Source organism: Pipra filicauda, unplaced genomic scaffold (assembly GCF_003945595.2).
Source record: "Pipra filicauda isolate LSUMZ 115617 unplaced genomic scaffold, ASM394559v2 scaffold3_size10097308_pilon, whole genome shotgun sequence".
In the NCBI taxonomy this organism is placed as follows: Eukaryota; Metazoa; Chordata; class Aves; order Passeriformes; family Pipridae; genus Pipra; species Pipra filicauda.
Genome location: NW_024104532.1, coordinates 9,963,216 through 9,990,486, shown reverse-complemented (window position 1 = coordinate 9,990,486; position 27,271 = coordinate 9,963,216). Strand labels below are relative to the sequence as shown.

At 42.6% G+C, this 27,271-nt stretch overlaps 1 protein-coding gene across 11 annotated transcripts in view; it reads right to left on the bottom strand.

Annotated features, from left to right (window-relative positions):
* Positions 1-27,271, bottom strand: part of LOC113990713 (ankyrin repeat and KH domain-containing protein 1-like) — a 99,896-nt gene that overhangs the window by 47,422 nt on the left and 25,203 nt on the right. For all 11 annotated transcript variants that reach the window (XM_039385186.1, XM_027726414.2, XM_027726382.2 and 8 more), the window contains exons 3-10: positions 16,489-16,645; positions 14,215-14,362; positions 13,371-13,518; positions 12,645-12,878; positions 11,300-11,394; positions 8,804-9,041; positions 8,443-8,634; positions 6,918-7,027 (exon numbers count right to left, since the gene is read on the bottom strand). In XM_039385186.1, coding sequence (XP_039241120.1) covers positions 6,918-7,027; positions 8,443-8,634; positions 8,804-9,041; positions 11,300-11,394; positions 12,645-12,878; positions 13,371-13,518; positions 14,215-14,362; positions 16,489-16,645 — 1,322 coding nt within the window. The remainder of the gene's footprint in view (positions 1-6,917; positions 7,028-8,442; positions 8,635-8,803; positions 9,042-11,299; positions 11,395-12,644; positions 12,879-13,370; positions 13,519-14,214; positions 14,363-16,488; positions 16,646-27,271) is intronic.

Below are 27,271 nucleotides of genomic sequence, written 5' to 3'. Positions count from 1 at the left end.
AGAATCAGGAAGTGTAAAATAACCATAAACCGCTGTGCCACGGTTTGGAGCTGCCACGTGCTGCCCCCCCAGACCTGCAAAACTGCAAACACTGAGGAGGATCAGTAACAAAACTGAGACAAATCACTGCAGGTCACAAGAAGTCTCTGACTGAGAGGATTGGAGAATAAAGATGACAAAAGGATGATACAAACCAACATAAAGGGAATGAGTGACAAGAACAACTTTCTAATTTAAAAAGTTTCTGAATACTGGAAAGATGTGGTTGAATACAACTGTATTAGAGCAGTTACAAACCAGACAATGTGCCTGCCATGTAGACATGATCAATACCATAAAGAATGCTGACTAATGGTATCAACCCTCCTGCAGAACAAGGAGAGAGAACATAACCTTCCTGGGAACATTTGTATGTGCACTCTATATTCAATATTATCCTATATCCAATAATATTCACTCTGATCAATCATATATTAGGACCACGGGTTTTTTAATAAAATATCTGGGTGGCCAAGCTCTAAATTCACTCTTTACTTTGTAATTGCATGTACATCTGAAAATGAAAGTTAACATTTAGTACTGACAGTGGATGAAACTGCTACCTACAAATACAGACAAGAAGAGATTTGACAGAACAACTCAACTCCTTCCCATAGTTTCAGTATTCCCGAAAAATCTGCATATGTCCTTTGACATATGGCTTGCTTTGGTTGCAAGCTGCACTTTTAAGTTAGTTTTCTGTTCATAAAGTTGAGGAAGAAAGCTCTTGACTGGATGTTCTGTTGGAAACTGGCCCTGTGCACCAATCCAAGCCCATCCCAGCCCCTTCTCCTGCTTTGCTCCTGGGCCTTCATGAGAGCTCCATGTTACTGTCCACCCCTGCTTTAACACATGGCTAAACCCCACATTAGTGCTCTGATTTCTATGTTTACTCAGTAGTACAATACACAGGCACACACAGGCAGACAGAAAACCTTACAGACCTATTACTGAAGCCACTTGCCCTTTTTGTAAACAAACAGATTCCCCTCTCAGGGCAATGATTGCTTGACTGTCAATAAATACCTGCACATTTCTGGACTGTCTGCATGGCAGAAACATTTGCAGGACATGTAAACCTAATTATGTGAACATGTGGCCCTGCTTTGTGCAAGAATTAGCAGCATGCCCTTGAGCTCTGATGCTTACTCTGGTATTTGGCATAGTTTTTCCTTCCTCAGCCACTGCCAAGAGGTCCTAAAAAGTCAGAGGCTGCTGTGTGCCTGAAGCACAGCAAAGCCCTGGTTCTGCTGGCACATCCCTCCCAAAGCAGCTGTGGAGGCAAAGAATTCCTGACCACCACTCTGCTCTGAGCAGGACCTGGACACTGCTGCCCGAACTCTTTCGTACCCAGTTCTAAATCCCCACTGATACAAAGGTGGCAAGATGCAAAATTTATTTTAGGCCATCTTAGGTGGTGAAAGCCACCCTGTATTGCATTCAGATGTAGCAGATAACTAGCAGTAAGGTGCAATTATTTACAGCATTCTGCCTTCCTAACAGACTTCACTGTTGGAAGTCTTAAAACACGGATGCCAGGAAGATTCCTCATTTAAATGCAATGCAGTGATTCTGCCCAGTTTAACCAACTGTCATTTCCTCGAGCAGGCAGAACTTGATCCTCAGCTACTACACACTTCCAATCCTTGCAGCACCACACATGCCATCAGTCCAGCCAAACCAAACCATTTGGGTGCCCACCTGCTGTAGATCTTCAAAACTTATGGCACTTTGATGGTATTTTTCACATTGGAAGGCAGAAATGCATATTTTATTTTAAGATGAAATTAATTCTCTGACTCCAGCACTCTCTTTAGCCCTAATAACTGCTTGCAGACAGCACCAACTCAAGCTTTAAGGGAAGACATCTAGAACACACCAAAATAAGAAGCTGAGCCAGTGCAGTGCCTTTGTCTACTCACATCCTGTCTTTTACCTCAAATAATCATGAATTCCAAAGATTATATATATACCTACCTATATCTGTATCTATCTCTTTTTTTAGCTTCAGTGGACAATCAAAATCAGGGCAGAGAACGTGAAAGTTGTCCAAAAGCATCCCCCATCACCTTTCCAATATGCTTCCTTCCTTGTATTTATATAAAATATATGCAAATGTTTGTTTTATAAGAACAAACCCCAGCAAATTGTCTCCACGTTAGTGTGAGGGATGCCATCAGCTGAAGGCCAAGCAACGATCCCTGCCATGACAGAAACCTGCCTGTAAAAATATTGTATCATAGGAGAAGAATTAAGAGGCAGTTTGATGTGTTTCAGGTTTTTTTGCTATTAGAGTTACGTTCAAGCCAGGTAGCCAGTTTTAGTCTTTTAAAAGAAAGCCACACGTGGAATTTTAACAAGTATTTAAGAGCTTTGGGGAGAGCCTGACAGTGTAAAATGAGAGAAATGCAAGGAGGAAGCTGCCCTCATGGGTTCTCTTCCATCTCTCTATTTGACCATAAAAGCTCCCATACATCTTGTAGTAGAAAGGTAAACTCCATCACTAGATCAGCTCTCCTGTGCAGCAGAGCCTCATGTACAGCTGCAAGCCTAGATTAGAAAATCCCAATTTAAAGCTCTTTTATGTATGGCCCAGCTGAGAAAAGCTGGGATCTCCTTGCTGTCCAAAACAGAACAATCTCTCTCTTGCTTTCACTGAAAAAGGAAAAGATGTAACCACCTTATCAGGAGCAGTGTCACCTTCAAAAAGGAGACCAGAATCTCCTTTCATCCGGATGTGATTCTACCTCAAAGGGGAACTGGAATCCAAACAGGCCCTTTTAGTTTATTGAAAGGTAGACAGCTTAAAAGCAGGATATCAGTTCCCATTAAATATCACCAATACTCTTTGTGAGCCTTACAGTCCTTAACTCTGTTCCTGTGGGAACACACATGTACCTTGCATGTCTTAATACAACCTTTGAGATGAAGGTGACTGCTAGGAAAGACACAAAGAAGAAACAAAAAACAGAATTCCTTTAGGAAATATTATCCTCTCACCTTTGAGATTAGACAATCCTTGCCACACAGGTAAATAAATGTATTACTGAAGTGCTGGTTATTTTTCCCTGAAGTTTTTAAACCATACGGCTGCTTTCAAAAGTGTTTTTATCCATTCATATTTCAGAGTTCCAATCTCCAGAATTGTACTCCTCTTAATCACAAAACCTAAAGTAGGTGTTCTGTCCCCCCTTAAAGTTTGCAAATAAATAAAATTTACACTGGTCCAGTGGCAGGAGCTCAAGCTGAGACCCTGGAAATCCCTAATCCTGATGAGGATGGGGGAACTAGAATGCAACTACGGCACAGATGGGATCACAGGCTGAAGGCTTCAGCTGTGCCTCAGATTAAGTCATTCATATACTTGGCAAAAGCAAGCTCATTTCAAAATGCATATATTAACAAGGAAAGGTGTAGGCCTGCCAGCTAGTTTTGCTACAGATTTTGACAGGACAACTTTGTAAGGACATGGAAAAGATCCCTAAAAGAAGGGCATCAGAAAAGCACTCAGGAATTGTTAACAAGCCAGAGTTCAGGAACAAACAGTCACAAGGAGACACAAATTCATCAAAGTATCACAGAGGGTTGAGCAGCTCTCCAGCAGACAGACACAGATGAGCACTCTGACACTGCTCATTTCTAGTACAACTTGTCACTGCAGAGCTTTACAGAAAAATTAACCACAAACTGGAGAAAGTTCATCCCAAACATCACTTTCTTTGACTTCTGGTTCTTACAAAGCCACACTGCTTCATGAGTCTAACAGAGCTCTCAAGGTCTTCACTGGTGCCCAAACTGAATTACATACTTGATACCTAGGCCAGAGGATCAGCACCTGAAAAGCAACAGTTCCCTTTTCACTTGCCAGAACAACACCTGCTTTGTGCTGAGACGTGGTGGTGATGATCCCTCCCAGTTCAGACAAAACTCTGAATCATAAAATGATCATGGAATGGTTTGGGTTGGACAGAACCTTCAAAGACCATTCAGTTCTGACCCTCCTGCCATGGGCAGGGACACCTTCCACTAGCCCAGGTTGCTCCAAGTCCCATCCAACCTGGCCTTGGACACTTCCAGGGATGGGGCAGCCACAGCTTCTCTGGGTAACCTGTGCCAGGGCCTCCCCACCCTCACTGTAGAACATGCTCAAACTTTAGCTCAAGGTTCTGTTTTAGATTGAGAAACCTCAACTGGGCAGGAGCAACACGCAGGACTCAGCTGAGGAGTGTGAGCTGGGTAACTTCAGCACAGTTGGAAGATGCCAGTTTTCAATTAACACAATAAAGGAAACCCTCTGACAGAAACACCTCCTGCCCTTTGCCCACTTGGATAACCCAGCACCCAAGAGGCTCCTCTCCACACCTGCAGGCTCAGAGCCAGTACCTCAAATCCCTCTCAGTCCCAACCTCCTCACAACTGAGGAGACCCCTGAGAAGCCAAGAAAGATCCAAGGTCTTAAAACACATCATATGCTTTTCCAAATACAGAACAAAAGCTCTGAATTGGGAGAACTGATCATGACAGATTTTGACATCCAGTGTTTTTATTGTTCCTTTAGCTCAAGAGGATTTGGGAAAGAAAGATCAACTTCCTTTCCTCAATCTAGAATCCATGGGTGCCATTCATCCTTGAAATCAGAGAACAGCCCTCAGCCCTGTTTTACTTTAGAGTTTAAGACTTAACCAGCATTTTCCTCAAAATGGGTAAGATGTTGCGTGTCTAAACCTCAGAGATAACAAAAGTTTCCAATGAAACAACAGTGAAAGCAATCCCAGGAAGGACAGGAGTTGCAGGATGAAAAAGGAAAGGAAGAAAAGCAACTGGAGATGTACTTTCAGTTGCTGTGTCTGAGCACCAGCAGGAGAGTAAAATTAGGTGGACAAAGACAGACAAACTAGAAGTCTAAGTCCAGATCTTCATTTGATTCCCAACTTCCTGGGACAATTTGGCAGAATCATCTAAACTCATATAAATCAAAATTGAAATCCAGAGGAATGATCTCCCATGGTACTGCCAAAGCAGCCTTTTCATACCCAGCAGTAAAGTAATGCCCTTCAAACCTTTCCCCACCCCACGAAAAGATAACAAATCTACCCAGAACAGCTCCCAACTTTCAATAATGCAAAGCAACACAAGGGTTTGAACAGAAACTTTCAAACCTGAGGCACCTCATGTACCATTTTACAGGCTTTATCCCCACTTTCTTACAATCAGAAGTCAGAACTGACAGATTTACGTGGCAGGTCTTCCTTTCAAAGCAACTTTCCTTCCCTGCCTTACTCTGTTTTCCTTGCCTGCTCCACATTTTAATTGGCAGTACAAGAAAAGCAGTAAAATAAAGCTTCACTTTAGGAAGGCCCGAGGTTGTCCTCAGCAATCCTGGTCAGAACCAGGTGCTGATGGCCACAAGCACTGCTCACCTGAGCGAGGGGAAGGGGAAAATGACAATTCCAAGAATTTGAAGTGATATTTAAGCAGCAACTCTTGCATGTTTTTAAAAGTTTATGCATAGCATTTTGTTTTTCTTTTTTTTTTTTAATTCATTTGAGGCTTTGCTCTCCCCAGTGAGATACTCTATGGGTTATACCTTTATATAACCAACCACTTCAACTTCTTTTTTTTAAACACCAAATAAACCCACCAAACCCAATTCTGCCTCTAGTAAAGTGGCTGATGCTCAGTACCCAACACTGAATTGAGCAAAGTGCAGCACGTGAGCCAAAAAGCCCACAAACACACATCCCTCCCTCCATTAACATGACCTTTCTCCCTGATAAGAACAAATAAAGCAGAACATTACTGCAGAAAAATTAGTAAAGCCTGATAAAAAGTATAAACCAAAGAAGAGTTGAAATATTATTCCCAATTACAGCATTAATTTTTTCACAGTTGTAAATATAAACTTTAAAAACTTCATTAAAGAATGAAATTTAAGTAACTTCATTAAGTTTATCAGGTTCAATGATAAACTGTTCTGGCATTCTTGGTTTTTTTAAAAGGAACTAAAAATCCCAGAATATCCAACCAAAACCCCAACCCACTCCCCAAACAAAATAAAACACAGAAGCAGTGACTGTGTGTGAGGGGGAAAGAGAACAGTGGGAGGAAAACAAAAAGGCAACCAAAAGAACAATCTTAAGCCTTGTTTGACATAGGCTCCTAAACTCCTTTGGAAGACTAATGTATCAATAGCTTTCTACTGATTAAAAGCCAAATGTTGTATCCCTGTAGCTGGTGAAGAGGCAGTTTTGGGTCTCCTGCTACATGATATGAAAAAAAGGCAATTAAGCAAACAACTTACATCACAGAAAATAAACACAGGGAAAGCAATGTGCTAAACCCAAGAGTTAGAATAAAAAGAGATCAGATTATGCTGCTCATTTTAAAGGCATTGCTTCATTTGGGGTTTTGTGTTGTAGTTTGCAAAAGTTAAGAGTCTAACAGTGTTCAGAGTGACATAGAGAAGTAGTAGTTCCTAATACTAAAACATTTTAAATCCAGAGCAGTGGAGCAGGTAAACTCTAATCCACAGGAGTCTGGGAATAATAAAATAGCATAATGACTATTGGCAACACAGAAATATATCCTGCTAAACAGTTAAACTTCTGGATTATACTGAAATGAATATAAACAGCTGTCACGTGTAAGCTACAGCTAAAGCTCTTCACTAATGGATGAAAGATCACCCATAGGAACTTTTATTTTTTAGACCAAACAGAAGATGCAGGCTTCAAAAAAAACTGCTTTCATGCCTCTTTTCACACCCTTACACGAATCTTAATTGCTAAAAGTGCCTCCTTTGCTGTCTAAGCACCCAGGGCTTGCCATACAGTCTGAAACTAAAGCACTTTCCCCCCAAGACCCAGCAGAGGCCTTACCAGATCAGCACCAGCCTGAAGCAGCACATCTGCCACATCTGTGTGTCCATTCTCACAGGCGTAGGTCAGGGCTGTGTCTCCCGTGGCTGTGGTGGCATGAACATTAGCTCCTACAAACACAACATTGGCTTCTTACTGGACATGGCCTTAGCAAGTGTTTCATACCAGATGTAGCACAAAAATCTCTGAGAACAGCTATATCCTGCTGACCAACAGCCTCCACAGTCCAAGGGCATTGTTCTCATGGTAAAAACTGCTCTGATAGTAAAAATACTCTGAGGAGAAAAAGCATGACTGACAATCTAAACACTTAAACCTATATGCTCAATTATTCCTACAGTCCCTCTACAGCAAGAAGGATTTCAGTTGTTACAGCAAATAAAAGTGAATCCAGACAGTTGTCTAGACTATCCATTTGACCCGGAGCTGTATGCCAAGGGAAACCAGACAAAATGCATGTCACTGAATTAGTATTAATACAACAAGACCATACACTCCTACAAATTTCCCTTCTTCCCTGCTCTTTAAAATCATTTGCTTTAAAACCACTTTCTTGAAAAAATTTGTCTGGCTTCCCATACACCAGAGCTCTGTGAAAACTATAAATTATAAGTAACACATTATTCTTAAAAAAAGAGATGCCAACACGATTAGCCAGCTTCTTATTTTCAAGGTGTGAGATATATTTAGAGACTCCCTGATGCCAAAACAAGGCTCCTCAATTAACTTTCTACACTATCAGCAGTGAAGTGCAAGCAGGGAGCGTTCCGAGGGAGCTGGTGACAGGTGGTCACATGTTGGTGTCACTGCACAAAGTGGCACAGTTGTTACTGTCCCTCGATGAGCAGGGAGCTTTACTTTCTAGAATTACAGATCCAGATAATTTTATGCTTATTCTTAGGAAAGAGCATACAAACTAATCCCTTTCCACAACAAGGAAGATTTCCAAAATACAAAAAAATTGTTATTTTAAGCAAAACACTTCAGACTCCACCAACTTTAAGCTGGCAGGTGAACACTGAAGCATCGCTTTGCCCCAACTCCAGCAAGATTTAATTTACTACTGTATGATGTAGCAGTAAAACTCACTCATCACAGAAATTCAGCACGTTCCAGGATCTGTCTTGCACACTACTTCTCAGGGCACAATTCCTACAGAACTGGTTATTCAGGGTGACTGAATGAGATAGCCAGGCTCAGTCAGAGCTGGAGTAGGATGCAAAACCAAGCATTATCTGTATTAAAATTTTGTCCCAAATGCAGATAGCTGGAAACAATGTTCCTCATGATTGTGGATGCTTTCTAGATATGGAGCAGGATCCAGTGCTCCAGGAGGCACTTTCCTCTGTTAAAAGTATCAAACAATACTGAGGTGCAACATATGCTTTCTCCTTCTTGCTAAAGTATCTGAGAATGTAGTTTCTTGTTACAACATCACCACTATCAAGGCCAGGTATCTTCTCAATTGCACAGAATATCAAGTCTATGACCTCTGTGGGCTTGATCACTTGCACTGAACACATACCTGCTGCCAGCAAGTATTTCACCAATTCAAGATGACCTTCTTGAGCAGCTTCCATCAAAGGTGTTGAGCAGCCAAGTTCTATATCAGCTCCTGCCTTAATAAGGAAGTCAGCGACTTCAGAGAAGCCTCCACAGCACGCCAGGGTAAGGGCTGTCTCCTGTGTTTCTTCTGTCTGTGCATTTATATTTGCCCCTGGGAAGGGAAACAAAACAAAACGTTACTGGTCTGGCCAGACACGGGGTGGGAGGGTGAATGCTCATCCTCCCAAAGTCTGGGGGGCTTTGTTCTGTGGGGACAGCAGCGACATCAGAGCAATGTGATGGCAAAGGATCACACTGTGCCCTTCCCAATGGGATCTCACCCTGGGCCAGCAGCAAGGCCACCATCTCCTCGTGGCCCTCGCGGGCAGCCTCCATCAGAGGTGTGTAACCTTCATCATTGACCTCCTCCAGGTTGGCTCCCCGCTCGATCAGAAGAGCTGCCAACTCCACGTGCCCACCACAGGCAGCCAGAGTGAGCGGGGACTCGAAGGAATCCGCGGGCATGTTCACTTGGGCACCACTGTCCAACAGCAAACGTGCCACCTCCACGTGTCCGTCCTGCAAAGCAAAGGGGACCCAGGGGTCAGGCACCATGGAAGGCACTTGATGCTGTAGTCCAAAACACAACCACACTAGTTCTGAAAATGACCCTAGAAAGACAGAACCTTTTACTTATGATGGTTCAATTATGACAGTTACTGTAATACTTGGATTTAACTGACACTCAGGTTTCCACCTACATCTAAATTAGGTTTAAATGCATGAGGGAAAGAGAGCTAGATATATGTTGGGGTTTTTTTCTTTCTTAAAAATTACAGGATAAGACTTTCTTAAATATCCAGCACAACTTCTGGGACACAACAGTAATAGAGATAGCAAACAAGCAACCACTCCATGACTAAACCTCAAAACAAGCAGCAGAAAAAAAGATTTTCTCTGTAGTTGATTCACAGATTCTACAGACAAAAAAAAAAACAACTTATAAACCTCAGAATTCCACTAATTCCCAAAATTAAAGAATTTCTTCTGCATTAACAGAAGCAACTTCAAATGAACTACCAGTTCATCGTTCTGAACTGTCAGCCAGTAACTCAAACAGGTAACACAGAGCTACAGGAAAGGGGGTAAGAGGGAGATCAAACATGCACCTCCCATCAGTACTTAAGTTCACCATGAATCAGGTCATACATAACCTGAGACTGACAACAATCAAGGCTGCACATTAAAGACAGGCTGTTGTTCTCAGAGAATGTGGCTAAGAGCCAACAGCCACCTCATGAAAGGCATTACCCTGAGTGTGGCACTGTCCTGACCCAAACACACCACAGCTGTGAGGCACTTCTGACAGAACTGCTGATCAGAGACCAGGCACCTCAGGGTCCTGTACCTGCCACATCCATCAGATGGAAAGAGGTGAAGGCTGGGAACAGCCACAACAATGTGGTGGATTTTTCTCTTCTGCAAGGCTGCAGCCAAACTATAACAAGGAACAAATTCCTTCTTATGGAGCTGGGACTTCAAAGGCTCACTTTCCTCTCTGTTGCTTTTAAAGGTCAATACACAGTCTGTAGTGTCAGAACACCTAGTCTGAAACACTTAAGAGCTAAAAACATGCAGACAAACCTCACGACTGTCTTGCCCAAGCGAGGCACTTCACAGCCTGCAAGTCAAGCCAGTGCTCTGATCGTTTCACCAGGAAAGGAAAAAAAAGGGCAACAAAAAACCCAACCTAACAGAACAGTGGGCTGATGAAACTTTTAGTCTGTAGTCATGCTGCAATCTCCTTTAGGTGACAGCACATACCCACTGCAACTGTGTCCTTCTGAATTCCTTTTTGGCACCAGGCTCTGCTACAGGGAAGACTATTCAGGGATACTATTACCAGTCCGCTATGGGAAGACTTGGACACAGCTCACCATGTTATAATCTGACCTTGGTCTCTTGCATCATCACCTCACAACTGCACTGAAAGAACACTTGATCCTCCAGCTCTAGAAAGCCTGGAGGAACACTGCAGCCTGTCTTCTAAGGATTACAGGCCCCTGGGAGCAAATTCCGTTTCCCCCTCTTCACTGTGCTTCCTACGGAAACAAGGTCCTTGTCCTTTCTTCAAAGAAGTTCCCCAGCTCAGAGAGCAGATAAAAGGTCACCCAAGGTCTGGGCAAAACTGGTTGCAGACATGCTCTGACACACAACAGTACACTCTTTATGAAGATGATGCTCTTGGATTGGGAATTTTTTACTCAATGGATGCTTTGCAATTAGGAGTTGGCCAAGAACTGAATGACTTTTGAAAATAAAACCGTAGGTAAAAAGAAAAACCTCACAACCCCATTTACAGAAATCTAAAAGAAAGCAAGTCATCTCTTCATGCAAAACACTTCCTGCAGTGGTGAAAGAACAAGAGTAAGGCATGAATCATCCAGCTCAGTGCACTTCTGGAAGGGTCATTCCATGATACTCTGAGACACCTTATTTATAAAGACAAAGGTGGGAATGTAACACTTATGCTTTAAAAAAACAATCAGTGACTTGGGCTCCACCTCCTATTTCACTGCACTGCAGATTAATCACTCTCACACTTCACACAGGGAGCATTGAAAAAAAACCACATTACCCCTCCCCAAAATTACAATATTTTTTCCTTGTGAGCAGTTAGACTGAGAAGCTGCGGGAGCTACAGTAAAGCCTTTCTTACAATAACAACACACACCCTCCCCTGCAGCCCCCAGTTGTTAGCAGAGGCTCACTTTACTTTATCACCTCCTGCATTCCTCTCTCCCAGAGGAGGGAGCAGTACAAACACAGGTATTTACCATGCAGGCCTCCATCAGCGCCGTGTGCATCTCGTCTGTTTTGTGTTCTTGATCAGCTCCAGCTTCAAGCAAAAAACGAACCATATCTAAATGGCCTTCAAATGAAACACATCGAAACAAATGAGCATTTCACATTGTCAGCTTTTGGTAGTACAGACAAGACACTGAATGAAGTAATTCAGATTTTCGTAGTTTGCTATGACAATCTTTACACATCGTAATTTGCAAACTTCAAACAGCCTTTCCCAAAAATACTGCTCAGTTGACAGTGTTTTTAAAAGCTTCTGCTGAACTTTACCAAAACTTTTTTTCAACTCAATTACAGCTTATGTCAATTCAGGCTTTGCCCCTTACAAATTTTTATCATCTCAATGAGCATCCTCCTCCAAGGCAAGACTTAGTCTTCCATAAACTGACAGGAAAACAAGGTAGCTCAACTATCTTGCCAAAGATAACACAGGACATCTCTAGTCAATGAAGATTTTAGATTCCATCACTCTGTTAAGGTTTAGGTCACAAGAAACAAGAATGATGCTCCGACACATCCAGGAGTGTTGTCACTGGAATTTCTCTGTAAGGAACTACCATATGCTGCAGGAAAGCCATGACAAATCCAGGTACAAGTTTTCACATGGGTTATACAGAGTATGTGTCCTCCAATTCTAATCACAAAGGCAAAGCCTAAAGTTACTATGATAATAATCCACATCCTTAGAGTTTCTATTTATACAAAAGCAAGTGTTGGAAAACAAACCTTGGAAGTACACTGGATTACCATGGCACTCTTACTTTATATAGAAGCTTTAAATAAAAGCTTTAAGCAAAAGAAATTAAGTCAAAAGTCCCTAGAAGTTCATAATCCATAAGAATTCACAGTCATCCTCCAAAATTATACTGAAGGAAAAGAAACCAGTAATAATGGTGGCATTTTCACCCCATTAGGTATTTCTAATGGGGATCACTCATTCCGACTTCACATTTTATGAAGAACCAACAGAGATGCTTTCAGAATTCACAGGCTGTTGGTGAGGGGAACGTGAATAAAATAGGGAATGTGGTAGTGGGGGAAGGGTGTGTGGCAGTGTGTCAAAGCACCAGTTTGGACACAGCCAGTTAAAAGTTTTCATCTGCAACATGTCAAACACACGTCCATCACATCGGGACACAAGCACAGACTTAGCACCACTTCGCCACGGATGAGCATTTTGTTATACTGAGTTTAAAAGAAAAACCCAGTACTCCAAAACTCTCAAGAAAATACTCCAAGTATGGCTGGAAGCTTCAGTTAGACGAATCCTAGCAAATAAATTCAAACAAAACCACAAAACAAGGCAAGAGACAATACCTTTATAGCATGCGAGTGTAAGTGCACTTTCTTTGAACTCGTTGGAGTGAGTGTTGATTCCTGCACCGTATTCCAGCAATACTCTGGCAACCTCGACATGCCCTGCACTGGCTGCTTCCATCAGGGGGGTGTGTCCATTCTCATTGTGGTCTTCTATGTTAGCACCAGCTTTCAGTAGCACCTTCACTATGTCCACAAAGCCCCCGGCACAGGCGTACGTGAGAGCCGTGTTCCCTGCAGAGAAGGACTTTGCATGAGAGCCCCTTCCATCACATCATCATTTAAAACTCTGGTTAAATCCTGTCTTAATATTAACACAATCCAGCTGCAGGTTAATGCTCTCAGCAAGGTTAGTTAAGCTGTGATCAAGCACCAGCAATGTAGAGAACATTCAATGCTCGAAGAATTGTAACCCCTCTTTGGTAAAAAGCACCATGCAGAAATAACTGGTCTGGATTGGATGTGTCTTACTGGGTAATTTTGGACTGTATCAATGAGAAAAGCTAAATTTCATGTATTTTTCTGGTTATCTAACACCACAGTGGTTTTCACTGCTTTCCATTAGAGTTTATGTTAAAAACCATCTTTAATAATGGCCAGTTAAGACCCTAAACATGTCTGCTGTGGATCTGGCCTATTCTTAAGTTTCTGTCACGTTTTCTTGTGAACGAAAGTGTCAGACAAAAACAGGGCTTAAGACAGCAGTCTTCCTAACTGCCCAGTTACCTGTGGAGGACTGTGCATTGACATCTGCACAGTGGACAAGGAGGAGTTTAACAATATCCACGTAGCCCCCGCTGGCAGCTGCCATCAAGGGAGTGATGTCGCCCTTATTCCCTCGATCCTCGACGTTGGCGTGCATTGCCAGCAGCACCTGGGAGAAAGTTCACCCCAGTCAGTAAATTGTAACACCAACCTTCTGCTTTTAGTTGTCACAGGGCAACTCGCTGACCAGAGTGACAGCACAGGAACTGCCACTTGCATTAATGACCAGAGCACCCAGGGGTCAAGCTCAGAGGTGAACAGTTCTCTCCCTGTCTTCTGATCTGGCACCAAAACACAAAGCTTTTTGAGCTCTCACTTTCTGAGAACTATCACCTGAACATAATCAAGGTAGCACAAATTCTGCCCTTACATACAGAAGCAATACAGCCCCAAAATTAACAGAAATTAATGCAGTGTTGATAAAAATGTGATTAAAAAAAAAAAAAAGGATTGTGTGACTGACACATGAGTTTTTAGAAGGGAACCAATTGTAGTATTTGGGTTTGCTGCTATTTTAGATCCTCTTGCTTGGCAGAACAGCTGAACTGCATCTAGAACAATGCCAGAAAAGTAGATGCATCATAAAACATAAGATTCATTCCTCAGCTAAGTCCCTTCAACCTAAAGGCACATATGACTGCATTTTCCATTAAAAAACCCAAGCAATAACTGGAAACCCATAACAAGCTGCACTGACTTATACTCTAAATAACAAAAAATTATAATAATCAGAAGGACTAAAACGTTTGCCTATCAAAGAGGCCCCTCAGACAAAGGTTTAGTCCTGATTGTATTTGTTACTTACTTGTGCCAATTCATAATATCCTGCTGAACAGGCCAAGCAAAGGAGACTCTCCCCTTCTTCAGTATGTTCATTTACACTTCGTCCTTCATCCAGCAGCTTCCGGACAGCGTTGACATCCCCATCGGAACACGCCTCTGCCAAACTGCGACTGCAAGAGCAGTCACCACACAGTCAGCTCAAAACACACCTGCAAGAGCTGGGCAGCTTCCTTGGGCAAGGAGGAAGCCTTTAAGGAAAGACTTATGATATGAGTACTAAGCATGACTCAAAAGTACACCTTACAGATATATATTTTTTAAATAAAGTGTGTATATATATATATATATACACACACACACACACTATTTCCACGGGTGAAATGGAGAGAAAGACTTTCCTTATGTCTAAATCAGCTCTTGTCCTCATCAGTTGCTAACTCACATATGCTCTCATACAGACCAGATGAAGAGAGGAGAAGTCATTCGTGGTGTCTGCAAGAGACAGGAGCAAACCCCTCTGATGCTATTCCCACTTCAGGGCATGCCAGACACACGTGACAAAGTGCTGACTGCAGGAGCCAAGGCAAATGCCTAGTACAGACAAAGCCAAAAATCAAGCAGCCAAGTATCAGAGACCACTAATATGAATATTGCAACCAAACAAATGTCTGACCCTCATCCCTCCTGTTCTGGGACAATTTCCTTCTCTGCACTAGCCCAAAGCTTCTTTTTTTTTACTTGAAAACATCAGTTTTCATAAGAAAGAGCCTTACATTAGCTAATGACACCTTAGAGGAAGAAAGGATGGAGCCTTACAGAAGTTTACTGTGTTTCTTTTCATGCACTGTTAAAAGCACTTTAAGGAAGTTTTCAGAGGATGAAATAAGGCAGTAACAACACAAACTCTACTGGAACACTACTAACTCCTCCTCAAAAAGAATAAATCTGTAAGAGGTAATTACAAGCTAAGAGTTAGAAGGAAAAGACAGAACAAACCCCAAGTTCTTGGAATCAAACAGCTCAGAAGTCTATAATCATGATTTTAACCATCACTGACCTCTGGAGAGAATTGCTGTTTCCCCTGAGACATAGGAAAGGACACTAAACCAACCTTGGAAAAGGTGAACTGAGCTTCAGTTTATTTCAAATCAAGTCACCTCTCCTTTACATCTTTTTCTGTACCAAAAAAAAAGGTCTAACAGCAAAGACAACTATTCTTTCAGTCCTCAGAGAGGCATCATATCAGGTCTCATGAACTTGTCCACTGGACTATGTCCAACCTGTTTAAATGCTCCCTGACCTGACACTAATCCAAGACAAGCTGTCCTTAGTCCAGACCTTCCCAATCATCTCAGGAGCTTGGGATTCCTGAAAGTGCATCTCACCAGTGAAGCTCAAGGCCAAGGCAGTATTCCCTGTCACTGGGTCCCCCATCATACTCTGAGGCATATTTTTGATCCTAGGTCTGAAGTTCAACAGAAGTTCAACAGGACATGCAGTCACACCATCCCAACAGTTTCAGAACTATTTGCATCACCCCAGAAAACACCTCAGGACCCCTGGGGATGTTGTGAAATTACCACAGTGGAGGAAAACCTTTGTGACAAAGAACAAACCTGCAGTTCTGTTATAGTGGGAGTTAAAGGCTCTTCTCATTACCAGTTACCAAAAGTTATCACATAGTACAGTTTCACTTTCCCCTAAGTTCCTGAGCAAGATCCTGGGGAAGAAAATCACTGCCCTGCAAGTGTCCTCTTTCCTGCAGTGTTCTCTTTCCACTTCTAACACAATGAATTAGGTTCACTAGTTTCCAACAAAGTGTGCTGAGGCAGTAATTAGAAAGCAATCACCCTCTCTTCTACAGCTAAGAATTTAACCCTTTTTTGACAAAGAAATCAACTGTCTGACCCAGAGATTAGCTCAGTTGGTCAGAGCATGGTGCTAATAACACCGAGGTTGTGGGTTAGATTCCTGTATGGGCCATTCACTTAAGAGCTGGACTCGATGATCCCTGTGGGTCCCTTCCAACTCAGAATATTCTGTGAAATTTCTGTCTGGCACACAGAAAGAGCAGCATGTTAGAAAGCACTGCTTTTTTGCACTTCTCTCTCCCCCTACGAAGCCAATAACCTGATGGGACAGCAGTTCCCCCTTCAGATCCAACACCTTTGCCTCTGCCAGTCGCGGAGCAGACACGTTACCAAGCACTAACGATAAAACAAACTGAACTGGAAATAAAAAACACAAACTGCAGTTGGGAAATTGGGGGTGTGGGAGGGGGGGGATCAGTACATACTTGTCCACTTGTCCTGTGTTGTGGTTGTTCTCGGCCCTCATCCGCGTCAGCGCAGCCGCCGCCTCGTCCAGCGCGCAGCTGACCGAGGACGTCAGTCTCCGGAGAACCTCGGGATCTGCGAAGGCTTTGCCATCGGCAGTGGACAATTTACCAATTCCTTCAGTGCACCAGCCATCGTTCATCAGTCGGGTTAGTAGGAAAGTCACACAAAAGAAACGCAGAGACGCTCGTTTAGAGTTCAGCCACATGCACTATTAGTTACAAATTGTTCGCAAACATGCCAGAAAAATCAGCTACTTAAAACCAACTGCTGACTTTTAAACAACACCTGAACATTTAATTAACTGTAATACAAGAGAAAAAACCCACTATTTTTCAACTGGCAGCTTTGTTACTTGTCCCCAACTTATGCCTTTGAAGAATTTAAGGGAAAAAAAAAAAATCCTATCAGGGGAGTAAGGATAAATTCAGGTATGAAACCCAAAACCAGAAGTCTGGGAAACAGGTATTACTCCCCAGGCTTGGTTTAATATTTTCTGACTGCGAAGAGTTTTTCAATTTACTTATTTAGTTTTTTTTTAATTTATTATGCCTTTCCCACCCAACTCCACCCAAGATGAAGCAGAATAAGCTCTAATATACCTTTCTAGTTCCTTTTTTTGTAGAGTAGGAAAAAGCTCTTAAAAGTTATTAGCCTAAATTCCTAATAATTTACCACTCTAAATTGCCCAGTTCTAGCTACAGGAACAAAAATTACTAAATGAAATTTCAAATATTTTAAGTATAATTGAAATCAATGCCCCTCCTACACAGATATCACACAGCAGAAATGCTTAGATTCAAGGAACTTTCACAACCATTTCTTTGCTCAAGTTTTACTCCACACAGGTTTTACCCCATATAGTTCAGCACAGCCTATTTAACATCACTTCAGGGTAAGTAGGGCTTATATCTTCATGTACAAATGTTCAAATAGTGCAAACACGCCCCTCCACACCCCCCAAAACTCCAAATCAATTGATTTCATGTGCTACAAAAAACCAAATGGTTACTAGTTTATAGATTAGCCACCTTCCCCAGTGATGAGTGAAACTTCAATTCCTTAGCTGTTAAAGAGGGTCTAATTAGATATAAATCTCAGAAATAAGGCATCTTGTCCCTCAGAAGATTTGCTATTTGGTATGTGCATCTCTCTGCAGGTTTGATTTATGCCACATCTCCCACAACCCAGCTTGTCATTCTTACAGAATAAGTGCCAAAATCGCATTTTGAATTTGTACATTGTTTTCAGACCACGTATTGCCCCAGTTTGAGAGCGTCCAATTTGTTCCTCATTAACATAAGAATCGATACTTACCAAATTTCTCCACCCTAAAACACTTTAGGCCAGCACACACCAGGCACTCTGTGCTCCAAGTGCTGGCTTACAGTACTGGAACATGGTGTTGCTGGAAATGATGGAGAGTCCCTATCCTGCCACTGAGACAGATGCTTCCCAAGGGATTCAGGAGTTTACTTGGCTGATGGAAACTAAGGTTGAGATGAGCTGCTTAAGAGACTTGCTCATATCACAGAATCATAGAATCAACCGGGTTGGAAAAGAGGTCAGAGATCATCCAGTCACACCCTTGATCCAACCCCGCCGTGGTTCCCAGCCCATGGCACTGATGCCACATCCACTCTCACCTTAAACACCTACAGGGACGGTGACTCCACCCCCTCCCTGCCCAGCCCATTCCAATGGCTGAGCACTCTCTCCATAAAAAATTTCTTCCTAATATCCAACCTAAACCTCCCCTGGCACAGCTTAAGACCCAGCCCTCTTGTCCTACTGCTGGTTCCTGGGAGAAGAGACCAACCCCCATCTGGCCACAACCTCCCGTCAGGGAGTTGCAGAGAGTGAGGAGGTCTCCCCTGAGCCTCCTCTTCTCCAAGCTGAGCCCCCTCAGCTCCCTCAGCCTCTCCTCTTGGGACTTGTGCTCAAGTCCCTTCACCAGCCTCGTTGCTCTTCTCTGGAGCTGCTCCAGCACCTCAATATCCTTGCTACCTCCCTGGTTTCAACATCCTACCTCTGGATTGCTTCAGCATTGTCAAGGGGCTATGAAAAACAATTTATAACAAATGACCCACTCCACGATAACATGAGAAATTACAGCTCGATCTGTCCACTCCACCTGTCTGGGGTTGGAAGCCTGGCTAGTGCAGAGCAATCCAAGTACAGAGAAGTGAGGCCATGGACTCTCTGAAGAGTCCCTTCCACCTCCAAACTGTTGATGCCATTACCCTTCCAGCCACCGCTGTTAAATATAGCGAGGTTATAAACAACAAGCCTCAAATGCCACAGCTCACGCCTCACAAATTAGTGCAAAGTGAATTTGCTGGTGGTGTGAAGGGGATGGAAGTGCTGCTGGCTCTGCAGTTGGGGCAGGTGGGACCGGGGGACAGTCACTGCAAGACTCTCTCAGGACACTGATTTGGTATCAAACACAGAGAAAGCGAATCGTTTTTACACAGCCCTGCTTCCCCAGGACAGCTCCCAGAGCGACTGCTGGGATGTTTACACAAGCTATTTCTGGTGGCAGTGCTGGTTTACACCGGCTTGCAGTGAACATAAAGTAATGCTGAAGGAAAGAAAGAATTAAGTCTTCACAACCCAGCACTGAGGGCTCATCTGGGACTGCGGTGACCGAAGTTGAACACCCTGGTGAGCAACATGGAAAAGTACTCGAGAGAAACCCACAGGACCCCTGAGCAAAGGCTGGAAAGGGGTGATTCAGCTTACAAGGAGCAACATCACTACACTTTCCCTCCACTTAGAAGAGACTCACTGAAGGAGCTGTTAACAGCCCTACTGCTGGCAAAAGAAGTGGAAGATGCAAAGTCCACTGAAAAGAAACCAACCCAGAAAAACCACCATAACACCACCACCAAAACCTGCCACAAAGCAAAAGCTGAAGTGGTTATCTGAAACTACACTGGGTATCTCCATTATGGCAGATCACCAAGGCAGTAGGTCAGACAGGTTACCCAGACAAGCAGAACCTACACTTGATACCCTCTCCATTTTAAAAGTTTGTTGTTGAAGCATTTATACCCGGGATTTCTGAAGGCAGAAGTCACACCACAGACCTCAGTCCTGTGTCCAGTAAAGACAAATGAACTTCACCCACTGCAGAGCTCCTGTTTTCATGGATTACTGCTGGTGGTCTCCTGCAGGACTCACCATTCTCAGATCACTGGCTCTTCCTTCTGGCAAGTCAAAGTGCACTTCCAGCTCACTCCAGATCCAAAAAAGGAGCTACAACCACTCCAAGACCTTTTGGAGGGTAAGTGGAAGATACTTTTTATTTACCCTACCAACTAGAACTCAACCCAGGTGCCACCCCCAGCTCTTTGTTTCATACTTTCTTTGCATTGCATGTGCCCAAACTAATCAACAGCCACAGAAGAAATCAGAGCAGACATTTGTGTGGCTGAATGGAGTCAAAGGGAGACAGGCTACAAGAATTACCACTGCAGACACCCATTCATTCAGTCACTCATTCATTCACTCCCCTTCCACAGTATATATCTCATTAATTGATCCATTTTTACTTTGCTATGATTTAGGATGACTATGCCAGAATTCCCATGCTGTAATGCTCAGGTATCTTTTAATCTCTAATGTAATTATTTTCATGTCCACTTCATAACCATTTGCTCTTGTGTCACCCTCATACACACAGGGACTGCAACAGTGATTTATGTGCAGGTACTGGACCAAAACTGTTCTTGCCTCCTCCCACCCAACAAGTAAGAAAGCATCCTCAGGACCATTCTGCCCACTCTTGCACACAAGTGATCACGATTTCTCACATTATTCCAGTCTCACTAGTGTGTCACTGATCTGATATTACGTGAACTGAACCCAGTGTCTGACATTCTGTGCTTCCTGGGGGTTAATGGAATACTTTCAGGAACATAAGCCACCAAAAAGGTTGCAATACCATCTTTTCGTGGACTGATCACTGTTGCAGGATAAGTCTGGAAAGAATATACGGGAGCTACAGTTTTTTACTGAGAACAGTCCACAGTCATTAACCCTATGGAGATGGTGACATTCCTAATGCACAGTTACAGCTCACCACTAAAATTATGGAGAGCACATCCATAACCAAGCCAAAAGGAAGTGCCTTTATACAAGATGAGCTGCCATGCAAGGGCCAAAAAGGTAAATTTGAAAATAGCTTAGACAGAACTACTGTAAAGCCTGAGCCTTCTGCCAAGCTAAGAACAGTGTCCCTGAACATCACTATTTAAAGACATTCCTGAAGAACAGACAACTGGAAGGACAGAGAGAGGAGAGACTGTCACCCATACTGTGATTTTGCTGCTTTTCCCTCAAATGTGCCCAGCCCATGCAGGGCCCACAGAGGCAGACACACCTTCACATCCTCTGTTGTGGGGCAGTTCTTCAGCTGAACAGCTGCTGCTGAAGCCACGTGCCAGTGTGTTCCCAAACCCTGGCAGGAACAAGGCCAGCAGCACCATCCAACAATGGAAGAGAGAGCTCTCAAATGTCCCTGGCACAGGTTGCCCAGAGAAGCTGTGGCTGCCCCATCCCTGGAAGTGTCCAAGGCCAGGTTGGGCGGGGCTTGGAGCAACCTGGGCTAGTGGAAGGTGTCCCATGGCAGGGGTGTGGAACAAGATGACTTTTGAAGGTCACTTCCAACCCAAAAATTATCCTATGACTCTAACAGCCTCCCCTGACCGGTAACATATAGACCTGGCTCCTCCCCATCCAACACATCAACACACAGGCTGCAGATCTCTAAACTGGATAGAAAAGTACAAATTCCAAGATCTGCAAGCAGATTAGTCCTTCTATTGGGCCACAAAACACTAATTCTACAGTACACAGATTTAGGCTGCATCTGAATAGGGTACTTCACCAGTTTAAATAAGTCAACAATTCTGCAGCTGAACAGAGATGAAATGTGCAGCACAACCAACTCCTGTGTAACCAGGCTGAGACTGGAGCAGGTGACTTTTGTTCCTAAAGCTACTATGGCACACGAAGGAACTCAGTGGCAGTCAGTGCCAGATGTTCCACACCTTAATGCCATATTACTGAACTATTTAAATTAGCCTGAACTTGATTACAGAGGTGTATTAGAACAAGAAGCTCCCCTTTCAAGGGAAAAGCTTGCTCATCCGACACACACCTATAACCAAAACTCCAATTTCCTTGTTGACTTTCAGACTCACCAGGATATTCCCACCTTGCCACTACCAAGGTGAGAGTTTTAAGGTGACCTGAAATGAGCTGGTAATTTCTCAGTGTGATCTGAGTTTCACATGTCAGACACACAGACACCACCTCAGAAAAACTGCAACACAAGCAGGTTTTTACCTTCAGAAAACACACAGTGAAGTCCCTCATAGCACATATACTTTGGACATCAAAGGAGACTGCTCCAAAGAGACCAACATATCCAGGTGTAAATGGCAATGTCCAATGATTCTCACAAAACCCTGCAGATTCAGGGGTGATTATGTTCCATTCAGAGGAACTGAGAAGTTCTAGACTGTCAAAAACAACTGCTACAGTTTTATGCCAACAAGCAGTGACTCTGCCAGAACAATATTAATTCCAGCACATCACAGGTGCCACCACAAGCCAAGAAGGCAACAAGCAGGACTGAGCATACCCTGTCCTGTAAGGTCTCAGGTGGCTAATTCCCCATAAAACTAACAAAAATCTGATGATGTCAAAATAAATTTCCCAAAGCCCAGCTTCATAGTACATCAGCTTCAGAGCCAGTGAACTAAATTATAGCATTGTCAGTACACCCATCAAGACCCACATTGTTTCTGCATTAATATATCTAATTTACAGCATCAGAATGAGGGACATAAATGTATTTACAATTTTTGAATGCATTTTAAATATTTACATGTGGTTTACTGTATTCTGATTGCTCAGAATAAAGTCCTCAAGGAAGAGGCCACACATTACTAGCACTCTTCAGATAAAGGAATTAGAAAATACTAATAATTTATTCTAGTCTACTCATCTTCTAAAACTCATATGCTTTAAAAAAATCTAAGATAAAGTGTTGTTAAAAAATGTAATTTACACTCAGCTAAAAGATATCAGAGTTACAGGGAAAGTTTGCTTGTGTAAGGAAAACAACTGTTTAAAGTGAGAGTATAGCCTGAGTGATGCCATTTGCCCTTGAAAACAAACTTCTTTAATAAAGCAGTTAAAGTGTAAAACCCTCTTTACTAAGTTAAGCACCCTATACTTAAGTTTCTTTGTGATTCTGGTGCACCTTTGAAGAGTTCACACAATGTTTATAGGCTCAATGAAGTACCCAGGATCCCGTGTAAAAGGAGACCTTCAGCAGCTTGTAATCTCAGGGTGCATCAACAAGAATCTCACTGGCATCGAGATCACCCACATAAAACAAAAACAATCCCCCCCAAACAACAAAAAACCAGCAAACCCAAGCCCAGCCAGTTACTTCAGACACCATACTCGACTCTCTGTATTGCTAATATTGCTACATATAATATATTGCTAATATTATATGTATAATGACACAACCCCTGCTCAGGAATAGCCAGTTCTACCTTGCCTTTCAAAAAAACCACATTTGACATTGATTTTCCACCACACAAGTCCTCTCCTGGCACAGCTGCCCTTAACAAATACATTGGTAGTGAGCTGCCTTTTACCATAAGCTCTATTTTACCTCATGTTTTGCTTCTCCAAGCAGAGCACCTGGGGTGAAAAAAGAACAGTGTTGCCCATGGGCAGCACCAGCAATCAGAGGATGATAAAGTGAGTATCTCAGGCACTTGGTGCCAATCTGAGAGCAGAAAAGCCCGGCCAAACTCCTGGAGTAAGTCTTGGCCAGCTTTCAAATCACAATAAAAGAACTGTCCTGCAAAAACAGTTCTGCTGGATTAAGGTGACACCAGGAGCTGACACTGGTGGCCAAAAGCAAACATTGTTACTGTGCAAGTTGTGCCCCCAACTTCAGACCCAAAGGATGCAACAACCATCAGACAATTTTAAAAAATAACTATTTAAAATCCTGGCACGTCCGAAACACGCCCTGAAAACGGCAAAACACTTGGAAAAATGGACAAACTGGGTTTCCCTGGAGAGGAACAAAGTGGCAAATCCCAAATTCCATAGCAGAGGAAACCTGCCAGGGAAAGAAACTACACGAACATCAGCAACCACAGACTGAGAACAAACATTTTTATTATGTAATGCTGAATTATTTAGACCACAACCAACTAAACCTCACAGAAGTTTTACACCCCCCAATGGTGTTTTTTTTGCTTAGCTGACCACGTTTCAAAATTCTTTGCAAGTTCTCACTTTGAGGACATTTTTTGAGAAAAGCATTAACCAGAATGTTTCTGTTTCTCAGTGGGTCACTCCAACATCACTCCCAGGCAGGGAGCAGTGATTTGATATGGTAGGGATTATTTTAGGGATTATTTTAGCTTTGTTTTCTAAAACACTAAAAAAACTACACTGAGGCTTTCAGTCTTTCCAAGCCAAGACTCATTACCACTGAATATCACAGTTATGGTCTGATCTCAGCTCCAGTGCACTGAAAACTCACTGTGCCCCCACCAGTAACTGCACTGCACACAAGAACTTATCTTTTTATATATATGTGTGATACAAACCCTGACTGTGAAACTGTATTTTCCCCCATCTCACCGAGTGCATGGCACAAACAGAACTCACTGGCTGCAATTTTTATTTTTCTCATTTAGCATGAAATTGAGAGCTGCAGCTTGAGGGTTTGGTTCTTTTTTTTTAAATTTTATTAATTAGCATTTTACATTATTTCGTGTGTCACCATCACAGTTCCCCAAAGATTTTGAGAGCAGCTGAATTCTCAGTTGCTACAAATCAGATTCCTGACAGCAAACTGTGACACCCAAAAGTGACATTTACCATGCAATCTGAAAAATCACGTTCAGATAATTTTCTGGCAAAAGCAGAAATTTATTCCCCTGGATAATGTTTCATGGTCTTAACCTCAAAATATCCCTTTCTTCACAAATCCACACTCTTAAAAATAATAGGAACTCCCCCACAATATCCACTATATCCAAAAGGTATTTTCTATCCAACAGAAAGGGGATGTCTGTTGAAAAGCATCACTACACACAGACATAATTGGAGAAAACCACCTTTCATTCCAGCTTCCAATTTTCACTTACTTGACACTGCAAACTCTCAATATTATATTTGCATTTGCATCTATTTCAATGCAGTTGCCAGAACAGGAACCAGTAATCTCCATCACATTCTCTCCACTCTCCAGCACAGCAGCTGCAGCAGCGAGATTTTCCCTTTCCAAAATCAAAAGCCAGGAAGTACTTCTCCAGCTCCAATTAGTTCTTACTGCTATTTCAGTAGCATTTTGATGACAAGGGTTCCCTTTTTGGGATCATCTCCTTTTACACCAGCGTGCTCAGATATCTCAGAACCTGAAAACTAATTTTAAATCCCACACAAACACGGATCCTTGATTAACGGGTCGATATCTGTCAACATTTCTTTTGAGAAATTAGATTCATTGGGTTTCAACTTAGAAATTTTGATTTCAATTTAGTCTCACGTCACTTCGATATCAGGTTACCCAGTCAGGTGATTCACCACCTCAGCCACCAACTTTCATTTTCAGTAAAGCCTGGAAGCCCTACAAGCAAATTCAGCAATGAAAACCATCTCCACACAGACTTACAGATGTTTCTAGCAAAATCCCAATCTCCCCAAATAGTTTGTAGTTCCATTTAATTCCTCTCCCCCAGTCCAATCCACCCATTTCCTTTGTTTTCCAAATGCCAGGAAAAATACAGATATTAGACAGATATGGAATACCACACATACTTTAGCTTAAAATATTGAAATAAAAGATTAGTTTAAACCTTGTAGCAGCGTTGTTACCACATGAGACTTCAAAAGGAAAGAATAATACCAAAAGAGTTTTCCATATAATTATCTTCTCATACTCATCCTATTTAAAATCCTCACCATGCCAGACTTTGCTACACCCTAACTCTCCATTTTTCTGCCAGTTTGGTTTCTCCCAGACTTTTATCAGCACAGCAAGGTGACTCTGACCAGCAAAGTGCCTTTCTAGACAGCACCTGAACTGGCAAGGGAAGAGAAAACCATGGAGCCAGGAACAGAAGATTCCTGCCTGATCCTGACCTTACCCAGCTCACGAACCCTCCCTGTGCCACTCACTCACAATGCCCTGATGTTTATGCTTCCTAATCCAGGATCTTGACAAAGAAACTCAATCTTTCCATTTTTCAAGGCATTTTTTCTATTAAATCTCCACAAAGACACATTTGCCTTGCTACAAGGTGACAAGTTCCCAGACACCATCCTCAGCACTGCTCATTCCTCACAGGAACCACGGCTTTCACCACATTATGTGCATAAAATCATGCTAATCACTCAAGCAAATGCACTTTCATCCTAACTACATGCAATATGCATAATATGGAAGCATCATGGATTACTCTGGTGTCATGATGCACTTCAGCAGCAGCAAACAGCTTTTGCACCCATGTCTCTGCAGAGGAGCATCTGGGAGAGAGCTCTGAGTTTTGGGTTACCTTGTGCCCTAAAGCAGCAGCTTCAATGAGGACAAAAGCAATATCACAATGAAAACTATTTCCAGCTCTGTCTGAGAGTAACAGCTAATTCTACCAGCTCCAGTAAATGGCTGGGGTTTGCTCTAGTTTGGGCTTTTTTTTCTTCCCCCTCCCCCTTTTTTTTTTAATGAAAAGAACTTTTACCCATTGGCTTCCCTCCCAACTTGCTTTTGGTTTTGTAAGAAAATTTCAGAGAAATATTCAGAACACAATGGTAACTTTAATCCAAATTAAAAGGACAAGGATGGGATTAAGCAGTAGTTTATAAACACCTCCACGAGTCTGAAAAACCTGAATTTGTTTTGGTGCTTTGCTGGGATTAAATGGGAGGTACTGGATAGCACAATTCAATAGGAGCTTAGCACTTCATTTTGGATTTTTTTTTTGAATGACCAAGTGAGGTTTTTTTTTTTTTTTTTTTTTTTTTTTTTTTTTTTTTTTTTTTTTTTTTTTTTTTTTTTTTTTTTTTTTTTTTTTTTTTTTTTTTTTTTTTTTTTTTTTTTTTCCCCACCCTTAACACAGATAAAGGCCAGAAAGATCTGCCAGGGCAACAAAATCATAGCAAACTACTTGGGTGCCTGATGGCTTTTCCCTTGCCAACCTTTTCGTCCTTCCCTCACCACCTCCTCCTGCAACAATCCTGCAACAATCCCGCAACGCCTTTCCCAGGGCCACAGCAGTGTACAAACTAAAGTGTATAAACTGCATTTATACACTTAAAACAAATGCTCTGCTGGTTGTATCAGGCTCCTGCACTGCTGTGATTAGCTAAGGGAAAACTTCAGCCACAGGCGGAATTGTTGGCCTGGCTTTGTTTGGCTTTAAACTGGACACAGTTAAACGGCAGCATCAGCACATCTCCCAGTCACCTGCTCCCAGTGAGCCCAGTGGAGCGTGAGCTCACACATCCCAGCACATCCCAGCTCATCCCAGCACATCCCAGCACATCCCAGCACATCCCAGCACATCCCAGCACATCCCAGCACATCCCAGCACATCCCAGCACATCCCAGCACATCCCAGCACATCCCAGCACATCCCAGCACATCCCAGCACCCACATCCCAGCACATCCCAGCACACACATCCCAGCACACACA